Here is a 17,058-nt window from a genome sequence, read left to right as displayed (position 1 = left end):
AGACCACCTCACCTGTCTCCTGAGAAACTTGAATGCAGGTCAAGAAGCAACAGTTAGAATCAGACAGGGAAGACCAGTTCAAAATTGAGAAAGGGGTACAACAAGCCTGCATATTGTCACTCTACTTATTTAACTTCTATGCAGAGCACATCATGTGAAATGCCAGGCTGGAGGAATCATAAGTTGGAATCAAGATTGCCAGGAGAAATATCAATAACCTCAGATATGCAGATACTACCATTCTAATGGTAGGAAGTGAAGAGGAACTAAAGAACCTCTTGCTGAGGGTAAAAGAGGAGAGTGAAAAAGTTGGCTTAAAACTCAACACGATTAAAACTAAGATCATGGCATCTGGTCCCATCACGTCATGGCAAGTAGAATGGGGAAAAGTGGAAACAGTGGCAGATTTTACTTTCTTGGGCTCCAAAATCACTATGGACGATGACTGCAGCCATGAAATTAAAAGACACTTGATCCTTGGAAGGAAAGCTATGAAACCTAGACAGCATATTAAAAAGCAGAGACATTACTTTGCCAACAAAGGTCCATATAGTCAAAGTTGTGGTTTTTCCAGTAGTCATGAATGGATGTGAGAGTTGGAGCATAAGGAAGGCTGAGCGCTGAAGAATTGATGCTTTCAGACTGTGATGCTTGAGAAGACTCTTGAGAGTCCACTGGACAGCAAGAAGATCAAGCCAGTCAATTCTAAAGGAAATCAACCCTGAATATTCATTGGAAGGACTGAAGCTGAAGCTCCAGTACTTTGGCCACCTGATGTGAAGAGCCTACTGCTGGGAAAGACTGAAAGCAAAAGGAGAAGGAGGTGGCAGAAGATGAGATGGTTAGATAGCATCACCGACTGAATGGACAGGAGATAGTGAAGGACAGAGGAGTCTGGTGTGCTTTAGTCCCTGGGGTGGCAAAGATTCGGACATGACTTAGTGACAGAACAACAGCAAGGACAAATATACACACACAGAATCTTCATATTTATGCCTTCAGCATCTAGTTGGTGCTTGACATGTACTAGGTCCTTTGAAAGTCTACAGTGTACAAGTTTGCAGATCTTTGGTCCTGAGCGACTGGTCTGAACTGAACTGAGGCAGTTTTCAGAGGTTGGCGCGCAATACCGCCAATGACTTCTTCTGGCCACTAGAGGGCAGACTGATTTCACAGCTGTCCTGCCCCCGGCCCAGCCGTCAAGGGCCCCCCAAACACTCCCCAATATACGCCTCCGCTTGTCATTTCCAACACTGTCTGCCACCGTCCCGACAAATCTCACTTTAATAATCCTCTTTAAGACAAAGCAAACGCACACGCCGGCAGCGGCCCTGAGGTCACACCTCTTCGCTTCAGCGGCCACCCACCAGCTCTCCCTCCCGTTCCTACGGCCTTTTGGGAACTAAAGAGTTAACTCCGCCGTCCACCTGGTCCTTTTTCTCCGCTCAGCCGCTCTGTCTGGAAGCTGGGGGGTGGGTGACATCCTAGATAGAGTGGTCACGGGACCCTGGATTCAACTACTTTAATTTCTTTTCCAGAAACCGTCACTCTCCTGCCCCACAACCTAGCACACAACCAAACACTCACACCTTTTCCGGCTAAGATCCCAAACCTGCACCTCTTTCTTCCCGGGACGGAGTCAGGTAGGAGGAGAGGGACAAGGTGGGGCGCAAGAGGCACGCTGTTACTTCCCTACATCTCTGTTCTTCCCATCCCCGTGAGGGAGCCCCTTCTGCGGGTACCGCTTCTCGGAGGAGAAACACATTTGGCCCGCCGAGAAGGGGGAAGAGGATCTAGAGGAAACCGCGCGGGTTGAGAGGCTCGGGAGAGTCCGCGACTTCGGGGCGGGGAGGAAGGAGTTAAAGATCCAGGCTCGGTTCTACGGTCTCGGAGTCTGGGAGGGGAAGCGGCCGGGAGGGAGGGTTCGGAGCTTGGCTTGGGTCCTCCCCAGTTCCCCTCGGACTGTCGGAGACTTGGGCCGGCCGGACGCCCCTTCTGGCACACTCCCTGGGCCAAGCGCTCAGGCACACATACAAACACTCACACTCCCCTTTAACTCCCCGGCGCCCTCTCTCCCATCCTTCTCCACCGAGCGCTCGCTCGCGCTCTCTCTTTCTCTCTCCTAACAGACGCACACACACACACACACGCACGCACACACACACACCCCCTGTGGTTCACACTCGGGTCCTCTCGGCCCCCGCGCTCTCCTCGCACCCACCTGCTCCGCAGAGCCCTGGGCACACCCCTAGGTCGCGCGCCCCTGGCGCTCCCGGCGCGGACTGTCGCAGCTAGAGGGGGCAGCGTGCTCCGGGTGAGCGCCCCCGCTCCGCCCCTCTTCCCTCCCACAGGGGCGCTCCCGGTGCCCAGTACCGGCCGCTGAGCCGGAGTGGACGCTTGAGGCCATGGTGGGAGCGCTCGCCCACCACGGTGCCCGCTGAGGCCATGCCGCGCCCCGGGCGCCCCTCCGGCGCCCGCCTGCGCCTGCTTCTGCTCCTGCCGCCGTTGCTACTGCTCCCGGGCAGCTACGCTGGCAACCTGACGGTGGCCGTGGTGCTGCCTCTGACCAACACCTCGTACCCGTGGTCTTGGGCGCGCGTGGGACCGGCGGTGGAGCTGGCCCTGGCCCGGGTGAAGGCGCGGCCGGACCTGCTGCCGGGTTGGACAGTCCGCACGGTGCTGGGCAGCAGCGAGAGCGCGCTGGGCGTCTGCTCCGACACCGCCGCGCCCCTGGCCGCCGTGGACCTCAAGTGGGAGCACAGCCCCGCGGTGTTCCTGGGCCCCGGCTGCGTGTACGCCGCCGCCCCCGTGGGCCGCTTCACCGCGCACTGGCGGGTGCCGCTGCTGACCGCCGGCGCCCCCGCCGTGGGCTTCGGAGCCAAGGACGAGTACGCGCTGACCACCCGCGCGGGACCCAGCCACGCCAAGCTGGGCGACTTCGTGGCGGCGCTGCACCGACGGCTGGGCTGGGAGCGCCAGGCGCTTGTGCTGTACGCCTACCAGCCGGGGAGCGACCAGCCCTGCTTCTTCGTGGTGGAGGGTCTGTACATGCGGGTTCGCGACCGCCTCAACATCACGGTGGACCACCTGGAATTCGCCGAGGGAGACCGCGACCACTACGCCATGCTGCTGCGCACCGTGCGGCGTAAAGGCCGAGGTATAGGCAGGGCACACCCGTCTGGCCGCTCGGCCTCCGGGCCTTCCCCGGGACGTGACCTCTCTCCTGGCTGCACCAAACGTCTCCTCCTCTGGGCCCTTCACTCCTGCCTCGGCCTCCTCCGCCCCGTCCACCTCTGAGTTTCTATTTCCCTGTCTTTCTCCATGGCCCCCTCTCTTCCTAGGCTCGCCTCGATTCTCACCTCCCCACTCCCTCGCCTCCTTCCCACCGATTCCTCCGGAGTTAATTTAACAGAGGTAAAAAAGCCTCCAGCTACCACCCTGACACCTAGTGGGGCCCCGGCTTAGTTCCTAGCCCTCTTTTCTCCCCCATTTCCCATCTTTTCCCAGCAGCCGCCTTCCTGCTCCAGCTTCTCCTCCCGGAGCTCCATCTGCCCTCTCGTCTTCCAGGCCCCTCTCCAGCTGGCCCTCCCCTGCTCTCCCTGCGCCACCCTCACCTTCCCCACCATCAGCTCCACTATTCCTGCTCTCCCTGTCTGGCCTCCCTCTTCCTCCCCCTCCCACCGCCTTCTCTGTTGTCTTTCTCCTGCTTAGCCTAGACTGAGCCGGGAGTTCCACTTAACCACCGCAGGGTCTCTGAACTTCCTCCCCTGGGTGCCCCCGCTTCAGTTTCTCCTCCATTCCCTGACACCCTGGCTTCCCTGGCTTCTCTCTCTCCCCCAGTTATCTACATCTGCAGCTCGCCGGATACCTTCAGAGCCCTCATGCTTCTGGCCCTGGAAGCTGGCCTGAGTGGGGACAACTATGTTTTCTTCCACCTGGACCTCTTTGGGCAAAGCCTGCAAGGTGCACACGGCCTTGCTCCCCGCAGGCCCTGGGAGAGAGGAGATGGGCAGGATGTCAGTGCCCACCAGGCCTTTCAGGTGAGGGTCCAGCTTGGAAGCCCAGGCTGTGGGGCTCTGGGTTGCTGGCACATCGTTTCTGGGTCCTGGGTGCCTCAGTGTCTGAAAGGATTCCAGAAAAGAAGTTATTGGTGCTTGTAGGGAGTTAGGTGACAGAAGGACAGGGGGCTGGGGCCACGGGTACATAGAGGGTCGGAAGACTGCAGAACTAGGAGGCTAAAAATATGAGAGAATGCCCTTGAGGTGGGATAATGTTCACATCCTGTCAACCATTAGGACTTAGAAATGCCATTCCAGTTCATTCCCTGCTTTGATGCAGGCAGCACCTCATGCAGGACATGGGGTCCAATCTGACCTTGAGCTAAGCAGAGGTGCAACTCTGGGAGGTGGGCACTCAGGATACAGGGAGGACCAGAGTCAGCATCCAACCAGCTCTCCCCTCTCCACTGACTCCTCCTCAGGCTGCCAAAATCATTACATATAAAGAGCCGGATAATCCCGAGTACTTGGAATTCCTACAGAAGCTAAAACGCTTGGCCCTTGAGCAGTTCAACTTCACCATGGAGGATGGCCTGGTAGGAGGCGGTCCTGGGTGATGTGGACCCCGAATCTCCACTCCACAGCCCTCTGCTGGTCTCTACCCCACTTTCTCAGCCTCCCTATTCCCGATCTGCCCTTCTCTCCCTTCCCTTTGCTCCCCATCTCTCCTGATGATGGAGGGCGGCACTGACAATTGTTCAACCTCTGAACCTCAAATCTTTATCAGTAAAATGAGGATGATACGTCCTGCCCCATGTGCCTAGCAGGTGTATACAGATGTGTCTTATAAGTAGTGAAATCTCTCTGTACGTACATGGGTAGGGTTGTTTTCGCCCATCCTCTTCCAAGTTCCCATTCCCTCCCATTCCCTGCCCCGCAGCACCCCATTCTGCACCCCTCATACTTCCCCCCACCAGCCCAGCCCTCTCTGCCCCTGCAGGTGAACACCATCCCAGCGTCCTTCCACGATGGGCTCCTGCTCTACATCCAGGCGGTGACGGAGACTCTAGCACACGGGGGAGCTGTCACCGATGGGGAGGGCATCACTCAGCGGATGTGGAACCGAAGCTTCCAAGGTCAGGGACTGCAGGTGGCAGGAATAGGCTACCCTGGGGCGCCCCAGGCAGGAGGCAACAAGAAGCCTCTGGGCCTGCAGTGCAGGTAGTCCTTACACACGCCAGTCTCTTCCTCTCCTCCAAGCGGCCTTTAGGCTTTCTTCCCCATCTCCCTAGTGTCATTACAAGTCTTCTTAAGTCCCAACACCAGTCATTCCTGCTGAGGACATGTCTGTCTCTTTTATTATGTGTGTGTATGTGTGTGTGTGTGTGTGTGTGTGTATTCGGAGGGCAAGACAGACAAGATCAAAAGGTGGAGATGAGGTCTGGAGTCCTTGAACTTTCACTCTCAAAACACAGCCATCATCCTCCATACCCCCAGGTGTGACAGGATACCTGAAAATGGACAGCAATGGAGACCGGGAGACTGACTTCTCCCTCTGGGATATGGATCCTCACACTGGCGCCTTCAGGGTAAGGTTGTGCCCCCAAGAAGGCAGTGCCAACTGGGAGTGACATCTCACCTTCCCACCTCTGTGTATAAGAGCGAACCCTGGATAAAAGCGATCCAGCCAATCTGGAGGAACAACCAGAGGGATAGGGACTTGGGTGTTGTCCTTGGGGAGCCCATGTGTAAGTAGGGAACACAACCCTGCCCTCAGCAAGCCCCATGTCTCTGAAGGGAGGCAGGATCCCCTCCCAGCAGAGACAGGCTATACTCAGAAGGAGGAGTATATGGTTTAGGCCTGGGAATGTGGACTGAAAACACTGCCTTTTCCTATTTCCTGGGTGCTTCAATCCTGGATTACAAACTTCCTGAGTGTGGGACTGTGATTCTATACAGAATATAGAAGCGCTTAAGTCATTGTCAAGTTTGTCCATTCTGATAACATGGGGCGTGGGTATGAGGCTCTCTGTATCCAGTCACGCCAGGGGCTCAGTGAACTGCTGACAGGGCAGACTCAGTCTCTGGCAGCGGAGGCGGGGTAGGTGGCGGGCAGGACTGCTTCCCGGATAGGAGGCCTCACCAAGGGCCCTTGCCCGCCCACCACTCCTGCCCTCTCATAGGTTGTTCTGAACTTCAATGGGACTTCCCAAGAACTGGTGACCATGTCAGGGCGCAAACTGAACTGGCCCCTGGGGTATCCACCTCCTGATGTCCCCAAGTGCGGCTTTGACAATGAGGACCCAGCCTGCAACCAAGGTGACTGCCCCTTGCCTTCCTGGCCTCCATTCTGGAGACACTGCATGCTTCCTGTTCAGGGGGTCGAATAGGTGCTGCTCTCTGGCACTGAGGGTTTCCCACAGAGACTCCGCCTGCCGTTTTTGTTCCTTCGTCCACCATCTGAGTTCACTGATTAAATATTAAAAAGTGCTGGGACTTCCCTGGCAGTCTAGTGATTAGGACTCCATGCTTCCACTTTAGGCATGGGTTCAAATCTCAGTCAGGAGAGGATCCTGCATGCCATGCAGGGCAGCCAAAAAAAAAAAAAAATTATACATAAAAAAGTTCTTTCTCCTGTCCAATGTCTGTCTCATATCTCTCTTGCTGCAACTCGGTCCTCCTCTGTAGACCACTTCTCCACCCTGGAGGTGCTGGCTTTGGTGGGGAGCCTCTCCCTTCTCAGCATCCTGATCGTCTCCTTCTTCATATACAGGTGAGCCTGGGGATGAGGGTGGTGACTGAGGCTGGAAGGCCTGGAGAACCAGTAGCAGAGGAGGTGGCAGGGGCCCGGAGTGGAGAGGGAGGAGTGAAGGGACAGCACAGCAAAGCCCAGGGATATGGGGGAGAAAAGAGACTAAAAAGCCCTCCATCAAAGAAGGAGGGGAAAGGGCTTCCCAGGTGGTGCTAGTGGTAAAGAACCCCCCTGCCAATGCAGGAGACTTAAGGAGGCACCAGAGATAGGAGTGGCCAAGGAGGATCTGGGAGATCCAAGAAGGAGCAGATCTTTTGGAGCATCATAGGATGTGGGTTCTGAGCTGAGGCTGGTCTATCCTCCCTTCCTGTTTGTACAGACCAGATGGGAAGCAATGTGTTGGACCCATATTAGCTGACCAAGGATGATGGCTCGGCCATGTACCAGGGGCTGAACCCAGAGCAGAGAAGAGAGATAAGGAAGACTCACTCCTGCCTTCTGGTGGGAGGCTGACAGGTGCAGGAAAAGTTGATGACAGAGGGAAGCAAGGAGGGAGAGAAGAAAATCAGGGCTGTTTGAGCATAAATTGTGTGCCAGGCACTTCCACACACATTTCTTTTCATTCTTATAACAATGCTTTGAAATAAATGTCAAGATCCCCAGTTTCCACATGAGGACATTTAGACGTGAACATGAGCCTCAGAGAAGTGAAATGACTACCTCAAGGTCCCCAGTGAGGCAGAATTTCACCCAAGCCTCCTGACTCCGAGCCGAGAGGCTGTAACTGCCCCACCCATCTCTCAGCTCCTGCAGAGATCCCAGGGCTCTGAGGAGGGGCTGCTGAGTACCCCCGCCCTGGGTCAGGAGCTCAGACGTGGGCTCAGGTGCAGGTTTCGTGCCCCAGGAAGATGCAGCTGGAGAAGGAACTGGCCTCAGAGCTGTGGCGCGTGCGCTGGGAGGACCTGCAGCCCAGTAGCCTTGAGAGGCATCTCCGGAGTGCAGGCAGCCGGCTGACCCTGAGCGGGGTAAGGACTCCACTACTGGGGAGAAGGGGGCTGAGCCAGGTACGGATATGGGGGTTAGCACCTGACGAGTTAGGGTAGAAAGCAAGATTCTTGTCCCAGCTCTGCCTTCACTTGCTATGTGACCTTGGGCAAGTCACATACCCTCTCTGAGACCATCTCAGATAATGATGACATCTACAGAGCCTCCCTTACAGGTCAGTGATAGCATATGTGAAAATACATTTTTTTACAAGTAAATAATGAGAACCTACTGAATAACACAGGGAACTTCTAGTCAATGCTCTGTGGTGACCTAAACGGGAAAGAAATCTGAAAAAGAAGGGATAGATGTGTACATACATTTGATTCACTTTGCGGTCCAACAGGGTCCGACACAACACTGTAAAGCAACTACACGCCAATAAATCTTGTTTTTTAAAAAGTAAGTAAATGAGGAAAGGATTTCAGGATGAGCTGAAATTCCACACATTGAGCTGGATGACAGGATGAGGCAGGGTGACACAAAGATAAGGCAGGGTAGTGAAGAGCAGAGCTCAGCCAGCCGGGATGGAGAACTAGGCCCACTGGCTGACCATCCCTCCTGCACTCCACCCCTTCAGAGAGGCTCCAATTATGGCTCCTTACTGACCACAGAGGGCCAATTCCAAATCTTTGCCAAGACAGCGTATTACAAGGTAAGTCTGCGTAAGACCACTGGTCCTCCGGCTGGGGCAGGGTTGTGCTCTGATGGAGGACTGGGGAGGGTCTTAGGGCAGTGGTGGGCTGTCAGAGCGGTGGGGTTCCCAGTGCTGGGCTCTTTCCTCACAGTGACCACCTCCACTCCTTTTTCAGGGCAACCTCGTGGCTGTGAAACGTGTGAACCGGAAACGCATTGAGCTGACACGGGAAGTCCTGTTTGAGCTGAAGCATGTAATGTGCGGAGGGAGGGAGGGAGGCAGTGGCCTGGGGAAGAATCTGGGGATACGGGGAGGTTGGCCAACAGAAGCGGCATGGAGGGACCACAGCGTATCCTAGGAAAGGGCGGGCACTAGAGCCGTGGGGGGGCCCTTGACGTTGTGAGTAGAATCACAGGTGGGAGAAGGGCTACTGGAGATTTCCTAGGGGATCCGCTGGATGGGCTTAGGAGGCAGAGGGAATAGGGAGCGGATTATGGGGACGGGTTCTGTCGAACAAGAGTGGGAATCACGGGAAGCTCTAGAATGTCTGGAGAGAATACATCGGGACTTAGGAATGAGTGAGGGGTCCCTGAGGGTAGGGGCGATTTGGTGCGGAGTGAGGTCTCTGCCAGGCTCTGATGGTGGCTCTCGCCTGCAGATGCGGGATGTACAAAATGAACACTTGACCAGGTTTGTGGGAGCCTGCACTGATCCCCCCAACATCTGTATCCTCACAGAGTACTGTCCCCGTGGGAGCCTGCAGGTGAGGGTGACAAGGGAGTGTCAGGACACCTGGGTCCAGCCCTGAGTCCGCCCTTGACTGACTATAAGCGCAAGCCTCTCCTTTTTTCTGACCTTTATTTTCCCCATCTGTAAAATGGAAGTGGGGGAGGGTGGTGGCACCAGAGTAAATAGGAAGCTTTGTTCTCTTCTGCCAGTTTATGTCAGCGGGACCCCTGCACTCCTCCTCCTGGGGGCGCATGCAGGGTACGGGGCTGACTCTCACTGCCCTGCAGGACATCCTGGAGAATGAGAGCATCACCCTGGACTGGATGTTCCGGTACTCGCTCACCAATGACATTGTCAAGGTAGGTCGGGTATAGCCCACTGGGTGTGGGGTGAGGGGCCAGGCAGGCCTCTTCTCTGGCCCTGGTTGGAGGTCCCACTCAGACCCCTGCCTCCCCAAACTTCCCAGGGTATGCTGTTCTTACACAATGGAGCCATTTGCTCCCATGGGAACCTCAAGTCATCCAACTGCGTGGTAGATGGGCGCTTTGTGCTCAAGATCACCGACTACGGGCTGGAGAGCTTCAGGGATCCAGAGCCAGAGCAAGGACACACCCTCTATGCCAGTGAGCCCCGCATGACTCTGACCCCTAACCCCTACAGCCAGCACATCCCGATGGGGAGACCAATGCCCTGGCCTGCGATGGGCTCAGGCCCACCTTTCCTGACTCCCAGCTCAATTCATCATCAGTAGAAAGCCGAGTCAGACGAAGTTGTCTCAAGCCGCTTCTAGCTCTAGCACCCCCTGTTTTGTCTCCAGATCAGCCCAGCCACTTCCTTATTTCCCGTCACCCCTTAGCTTTGGGGCCCTTCACCCTGTGACTCCTGACCTCTGACCCACAGAAAAGTTGTGGACAGCCCCTGAGCTCCTGCGAATGGCCTCGCCCCCTGCCCGGGGCTCCCAGGCTGGTGATGTGTACAGCTTTGGGATCATCCTTCAGGAGATTGCCCTGAGGAGTGGCGCCTTCCACGTGGAAGGTTTGGACCTCAGTCCCAAAGGTGAGAGGACCACACTTTCCCCTAATGCCGCCACACTCCACTGACCCCAGCTTGAGAGAGAGGGAACCCTGGAAACACTGCCCCCTTCTCCTCCACTGTGGCCAGTGACCCCAAGCACGGCTGGCCCAGGTCCCTGCGGGGCTTCCCCAGCCCTTGCTCTGGTCCTGGGCTTCCCCACCTCGTTACTCAACAGACCCCAGGCTGAACCCATCCCTCATCCTCTCTCCCCGCAACCACACAGAGATCATCGAGCGTGTGACTCGGGGCGAGCAGCCCCCCTTCCGGCCCTCCCTGGTCCTGCAGAGTCACCTGGAGGAACTGGGGCAGTTGATGCAGCGCTGCTGGGCTGAGGACCCACAGGAGCGGCCGCCCTTCCAGCAGATCCGCCTGATGTTGCGAAAATTTAACAGGTCGCTGGCGTTAGTCCTGAGCTGTCCCAGCCTCCTCCACCCACGGCAGCCACTGTGTATCCCATGCTTAAGTCTTATCCCTGTGGTGGGTGGCAGAGCCCATGCACAGCCCCCCAGACATAGCCTGCTCCAGCCCACCACAGCCCCGCAGCCCCCTCTGTGAATACTGTGGGACCCAGTTGTCCCCACAGCCACCCACTTTTCATACCAGTGTCCTCCCTGGCCCCTGCTCCACAGTCTTCACTGGTAAGCAGAGTAAATGGCCTTGCACCTCCTCCCTTTGCCTCTCTGTCCTCCATGGGAGCTCCCACCCATCCTTTGATCCCCTTTCCCAGTGTGCTCTATGGGGGCCGGTTCCTCCAGGCACACCCCTTAGCTAGTCTGTGCCCTCACTCTTCTCAATTGATCCCTGTTCCTTTCTACCTCCTCTGTGTGCATGTGTGCTAAGTCACTCCAGTCGTGTCTGACTCTTTGAGATCCTATGGACTGTATAGCCTGCCAGGCTCCTCCCTCCATGGGATTTCCCAGGCAAGAATACTGGAGTGGGTTGCCATGCCCTCCTCCAGGGGATCTTCCCGACCCAGGGATCGAACCCTCGTCTCCTGGGTCTCCTGCATTGGCAAGTGGGTTCTTTATCACTAGCACCACCTGGGAAGCCCTCTATCTCCTCCACCTCCTTCTAGCCTACTTGTGTTCAACAAAATGAGCAGAAGAGCCAATACATCTGAAGCTTCAGACTTGACCCTGGGGACTCAGGGAAGAGTTGGACTTTCTTCCTACACTCTTCCCCTGCACTCCCATCCTGCTGTGCCCCCCAACCCTGACCATCTCCAGGGACTCTGCTGCAGTATAAGCTAACTTAAGTCTGGGGAGGGTGAGAGCCTGGGGTGGGCACTGCAGCGTTGGGCATGCTGCTCCCCTCTGATCACCACCCCCTCCGCCACCCCCCTCCTCAGGGAGAACAGCAGCAACATCCTGGACAACCTGCTGTCACGCATGGAGCAGTACGCCAACAACCTGGAGGAGCTGGTGGAGGAGCGGACCCAGGCCTACCTGGAGGAGAAGCGCAAGGCCGAGGCCCTGCTCTACCAGATTCTCCCTCAGTGAGTGCCTGCGCCTCGTGCCCCCGCCACCCCTGCCCTGGCCCCGGCTCATCTTCTGATCCTGCCCCTGTCCCTGGCCCTCAGCTCAGTGGCTGAGCAGCTGAAGCGTGGGGAGACGGTCCAGGCCGAAGCCTTTGACAGCGTCACCATCTACTTCAGTGACATCGTGGGTTTCACAGCCCTATCAGCAGAGAGCACGCCCATGCAGGTAAGTCAGGCACAGCTACAGGGGTGAGAGCAGCCAGGTGTGCTTGGCTTCTCATTTCCATCCCACAGGTCTGCCTTCTGGGTCTGCATTTTCCACCTGAGCCCAGGTGGGGCCCCTTACTCCTCACCCCTTGTGGATGCTCTTTTCTTCCAGGTGGTGACCCTGCTCAACGACCTGTACACTTGTTTTGATGCTGTCATAGACAATTTTGATGTATACAAGGTGAGTAAACATGGGAAGGGACAGACAGACAGTTGTGGACAGGGTTACAGAAAAGTGAAGGGTAGAATGACACAGAGCCTTAAGAGAGAAGACTAGCCTGAAGAAGGAAATGGCAACCCACTCCAGTATTCTTGCCTGGAAAAGTCCATGGACAGAGGAGCCTGGTGGGATGCAGTCCATGGGGTCCCCATGACTGAGCATGCAAGCATGAGGTGGGTGGAGGGAGATGGGTAATAAACAGGTAGAACTAAAAAAAAGGAGAAAGAAGACTAAGGGACATGGGCAAAGACAGTGTCACGAGGAGGTGTCACAAGGAGACCCAGGATCCGGCAGAAAAACCGGGCGGAGTATGGAGGATGAGCAAACACAATGGCTGGTAGGCGGGTAGACTAGGAGACAGTGCCCTCTGGGTGACAGCCCACACTGGGAAGAGAAAGTTGGAGTCCTCAGGTCCTGCACTCTGTCACGACCCTCGTAGGTGGAGACCATTGGTGACGCCTACATGGTGGTGTCCGGGCTCCCGGTGCGGAACGGGCGGCTGCACGCCCGCGAGGTGGCCCGCATGGCCCTGGCGCTGCTGGACGCGGTGCGTTCCTTCCGCATCCGCCACCGGCCCCAGGAGCAGCTGCGCCTGCGCATCGGCATCCACACGGGTGAGGCCGCCGAAAGACCGGAGACCAGCCCCAGCTCTCTCCAGCGCTACCTACACGCGCGCATTCACCTACCCCCGCCACACACACCCCTGGGCTCCCACCGACCAGAGACCCCACCTGCTGCCTCTCCTGGGGCACCCTACCCTAGCCTCACCCTCTGGCCCCACCTAGGTCACCCTCCATTCCTCCCACCTGCTTCTCTGAACTGATGGGCTTCTACTCCCTTCAGGACCCGTGTGTGCCGGCGTGGTGGGGCTGAAGATGCCCCGGTACTGTCTCTTTGGGGACACAGTCAACACTGCCTCAAGAATGGAGTCTAATGGGGAAGGTACTCTGGGTCCCCTGGGCGGGACAGGGCGGGCAGGGGGGTTGTAGTTGCCCGCCTGGCAGCGGATACCTTCCATTCCCTGTTCTCTCTCTTCCCGAGTTGCCTTCTTATAAGGGTTCAACCTGGCCAGGTCACCTTGAGTCTAATCAGAGACGCAGGTCCCAGCTGCCCCCTCTTGCCAAATGACTGAGAAGTCTTTCCAGACCAACGTCTGGCAGTTTCCAGCAGGAATCTTACCTTTAGGGCCCTCTTGAGTGTGGTCAAGAGGGCTTCAGAGCCGCCCACTCGGGTGTGAATCTCAGTTCTACAACTGATGTTTCATGTCAATTTGCTGCACCTCCCTGAACCCCTGTTTCCTTATCTGGAAAATGAGAATGAAACATCTACCTCAGAAGAGTTATTTGAGAAAGTCGTATAACATGACTAGCAAGTAATTGTTCAGCTTGTCTGAGCTTCAGCTGTTTATCTTTAAAATGGTGATGTCTTGGGTTATAAAAAACACAGCACAACCCCTGGAACACAATGGGTACCTGATAAATGCTTGCTCCCAGTTCTTCCCTTGGGCTTGCTTCCTGTTGATCTGCTTCCTGCTGTAGTCAACACAATTCAATTCAGTCACCATTTATTGAGCAACTACTGAATACCAGGCCCTGGAATACTAAGATGACCTAGACCACAGTTTGCTAGGGACTCAAGGAAGGGCTGCAGGGAACAGTAGTCAGGAAGCCTGGGCCTGACCTCAGCAGCCTGCACAGATCTCCTCTCCAAGGCCTGGGTTCCCTCAACCCTAAAATGAGGGTGTTAAGTTAAAAAACGATGATAGCAACCGATTGTATAGTGCCTCCTAAGTGCCAGATTCTTTTAAAATACTTTTTGAGTAACATTAAATTTAATCCACACAAGAAAGCTTTGAGATGGGTCCTGTCACTCTCAGCATTTTGTAGACAAGGAAAATGAGGCACGGAGAGTTAATATTACTTCCCCAGCCGAGTGTCCAAGCTGGGATTCGTACCAGGCAGTGCAGGCTCCAGTGTCTGAGCCCTTGACCTCTACACTCTACTATCTGTCTAGAGCCTGGTGATGCTCTGAAGTGCTGTCCAATGGAACTTTCTGCAGTAATAGAAATGTTCTATAAGCTGTGTTGTCCAATATGGTAGCCTCTGAGGCATTGCGTTTTATTTATTTATTGCATTTTAACTGTATTTCATTTTAATTACAATTTAAATAGCTACATGTGACTAGTGGCTATCATGGTGGACAGCACAGCTCTGAAATTCTTAGGGTGAGGCCTATGTGGTCAGACACCACGTGAAGTGGGTGGGACTCTGAATTAGGAGGCTTTCAGGGCTAAAGGAAGGTGGGAGAGCATCTTTCTAGCCCTATGGCCCCCAATCTCTTGCTCCCAACTCTTGCATCTCTTGTCTCCCTTCTCCTCCTTTATCCTACCCAGCCCTGAAGATCCACTTATCTTCTGAAACCAAAGCTGTTCTGGAAGAGTTTGGTGGTTTCGAGCTGGAGCTTCGAGGGGATGTAGAAATGAAGGTAGAAAGTCCCTGCCCTCACGACCCCTTGAGGTCCCTGCAGGGCTCACCTTCCCCCAAGCCCCTTCTCAAGCAACCATCCCCATTCCCATCATTTGGGAAAGTGGATGTATCACTCCCCACCCCAATGTCCTCTTTTTCCCTCCAGGGCAAAGGCAAAGTTCGGACCTACTGGCTCCTGGGGGAGCGAGGGAGTAGCACCCGAGGCTGACCTGGCTCCCCTCCTGGCCTTCCGCTCCCCCCTTCCCTGGGCCGGAGATGACAGAGAGATGCCAGCGTCAGCCCGCCCACAGCAACCCCGCATTGCCAAAGAAGTGGCTTGAGCAACTCAGATGTGCTGACCCCAGTGGTGACACCAGATACTACCTCTGAAAGAGGACTTGTATGGGGGAGAACTTGGAGCCCACAGGACTGGACCAAAACTCACAGTCATGCCCAGGGAACACACACACACACACACACACACACACACATACACACACACACATAGGCACACACACTCACTCTTCACCCTATCCCACGCCAGGCCAGGCTGGGATGTGAATTCCTGAATCCTCCTGCCCCTCCCTGTGCCCTACCCCTCAACCTTGCTACACTGTGACTATTATTGGGGGGGGGGGCAGGAAGAGCCCCCTGAGTGGGAATAGAAGGGACTATAGATGAATCTAGGGGCTGGGGGGAGCCCACATCTGGGCCTAGCCCACATGGGCCACAAACACCCCGAATCCCCCATGACCCAACACAAGATATTCAGCACATAGGGGAGAAAGGGAAGTACAGAGGGCTGTGGGCTTGTATGCCTTGCTTCTCCTGTGAGTGGAGACCATTAAAATCTTTATTCCAGTGACAGTGTCTTTTCTCGAGCCAGGGTTGCCAGGAAACACAACCATATTCTCTACCCTCAACTTTAAATAAGACGTTTCTCAAGCTGGCAGTTTAATATGTGAGAAAGTTCCCTTCAACTTTGAGGAACCAATGTAACAGCCTATGAGTGACCCCAGCAGTGCTACTCTGTTGGTCTCAGGATCTGTTTACACCCTTTAGAACTACTGAGGGCCCCAAAGAGCTTTTATGTGGGTTATATCTATCGATATATTCTGTATTAGAAATTAAAACAAGTCTTTATTAACTCATTTAAAATAACTTTAATAAACCCATCACATGTTAATTTTTTACTGCTTTATCAAAGACATTCTTGAGAGAAACTGGCTTTTTTTTGTTTTGTTTTGTTTTTGAAGATTACAATGACTAGTTTGGTGCTACTGCCTTGATTTATGCTAAGACACCAGCCTTTTAACCCCATTGTTTTTGCACCATCAGGGCACATAACAACAGTCAATAAGGTAAATAAAAAACTTCCCCGGAAATCCAGTGGTTAAGACTCCACGCTCTTGATGCAGGGACACAGGTTTGATCCCTGGTCAGGGAACTAAGATTCTATGTGCTGCTCAGTGCAGCCAAAAAAAGGGAAAATAATATATAATTAGTAGGATTATGGGGAAAAAAACCTTTTTTTTAAATTGGCAATGCTGCGCAGTTTGCAGGATCCTACTTCCTCAACTAGGGATTGAACCCAGGCCACAGCAGTGAAAACACCAAGTCCTAACCACTGCACTGTCAGAGAATAATCATGAAAATCATTTTGACCTCATCCATCCCCTGAAATGGAGAAGGAAATGGCAGCCCACTCCAGTATTCTTGCCTGGAGAATTCCATGGACAGAGGAGCCAAGCAGGCTACAGCCCATGGGGTTGCAAAGAGTTGGACATGACTGAACTGACTGACTGAGCAACATCCCCTGAAAGGATCTTAGGGATTCACAGAATCTGTGGACTATGCTTTGAGACCTCTATTTACTTGCTCTATTACCCAATGCCCAGCATACAGTAGAAATATAATGAGTGCAGACTGAATGGGCAGTCCTGGCACCTGCCCCAGGAGGTCTGGGAGCCAAGAAGGAGGGTGCGGTGGGAACATAGGGATCCCTTTTTACCTCAGTTGAAATGTGGGAATTGTCCACCTGCCCATCCGTTCCCCTGCCGGTGTAGACAAATGTGAGTGATAGTTTACAACTCTCAGTGGGGCTAAGGGCCCTCCTTTCCCTGCTCTGGCCACCCTCCCCACCCCCTTCCTGAGCAGGCAGGCAGGAATGTGAATGCGGGGGAGAGGTGGCTGCAGTTTCACCTCCCCCATGGGGAAAGAAAGTGCCAGACATTTCTTCAGTACCATCCATCAAGTGCAGACAGGCCCCTCCTCCGACCTCCCCAAGCCTCTTCCTGGAGTCCACGCCCAGCGGCACTGGAGGTCAGGATGGTCCAGGGAGAGCTTGGAGGTCTGCCTTGGGGACAGCGCTCCTTGATACACAAGTGGCTGAAGA

At 54.9% G+C, this 17,058-nt stretch overlaps 1 protein-coding gene across 1 annotated transcript; it reads left to right on the top strand.

Moving 5' to 3' along the window:
- Positions 1-1,625: 1,625 nt before the first annotated feature.
- NPR1 (natriuretic peptide receptor 1) lies at positions 1,626-15,890 on the top strand. Its single transcript, XM_043877769.1, has 22 exons — positions 1,626-3,157; positions 3,841-4,040; positions 4,481-4,594; positions 4,999-5,134; positions 5,496-5,587; positions 6,182-6,317; positions 6,687-6,771; positions 7,655-7,775; positions 8,375-8,449; positions 8,607-8,684; positions 9,090-9,194; positions 9,448-9,519; positions 9,627-9,783; positions 10,061-10,216; positions 10,458-10,626; positions 11,583-11,729; positions 11,814-11,937; positions 12,091-12,159; positions 12,638-12,812; positions 13,042-13,140; positions 14,591-14,682; positions 14,830-15,890. The coding sequence occupies exons 1-22, from the start codon at positions 2,446-2,448 to the stop codon at positions 14,890-14,892; spliced, it is 3,177 nt and encodes a 1,058-aa protein (XP_043733704.1). The 5' UTR covers positions 1,626-2,445; the 3' UTR covers positions 14,893-15,890.
- The last annotated feature ends 1,168 nt before the right edge of the window (positions 15,891-17,058 follow it).

Source organism: Cervus elaphus, chromosome 20 (genome assembly GCF_910594005.1).
Source record: "Cervus elaphus chromosome 20, mCerEla1.1, whole genome shotgun sequence".
In the NCBI taxonomy this organism is placed as follows: domain Eukaryota; kingdom Metazoa; phylum Chordata; class Mammalia; order Artiodactyla; family Cervidae; genus Cervus; species Cervus elaphus.
Note: the sequence above shows the minus strand (reverse complement) of the source record. Positions and strands in the feature narration are given on the sequence as shown.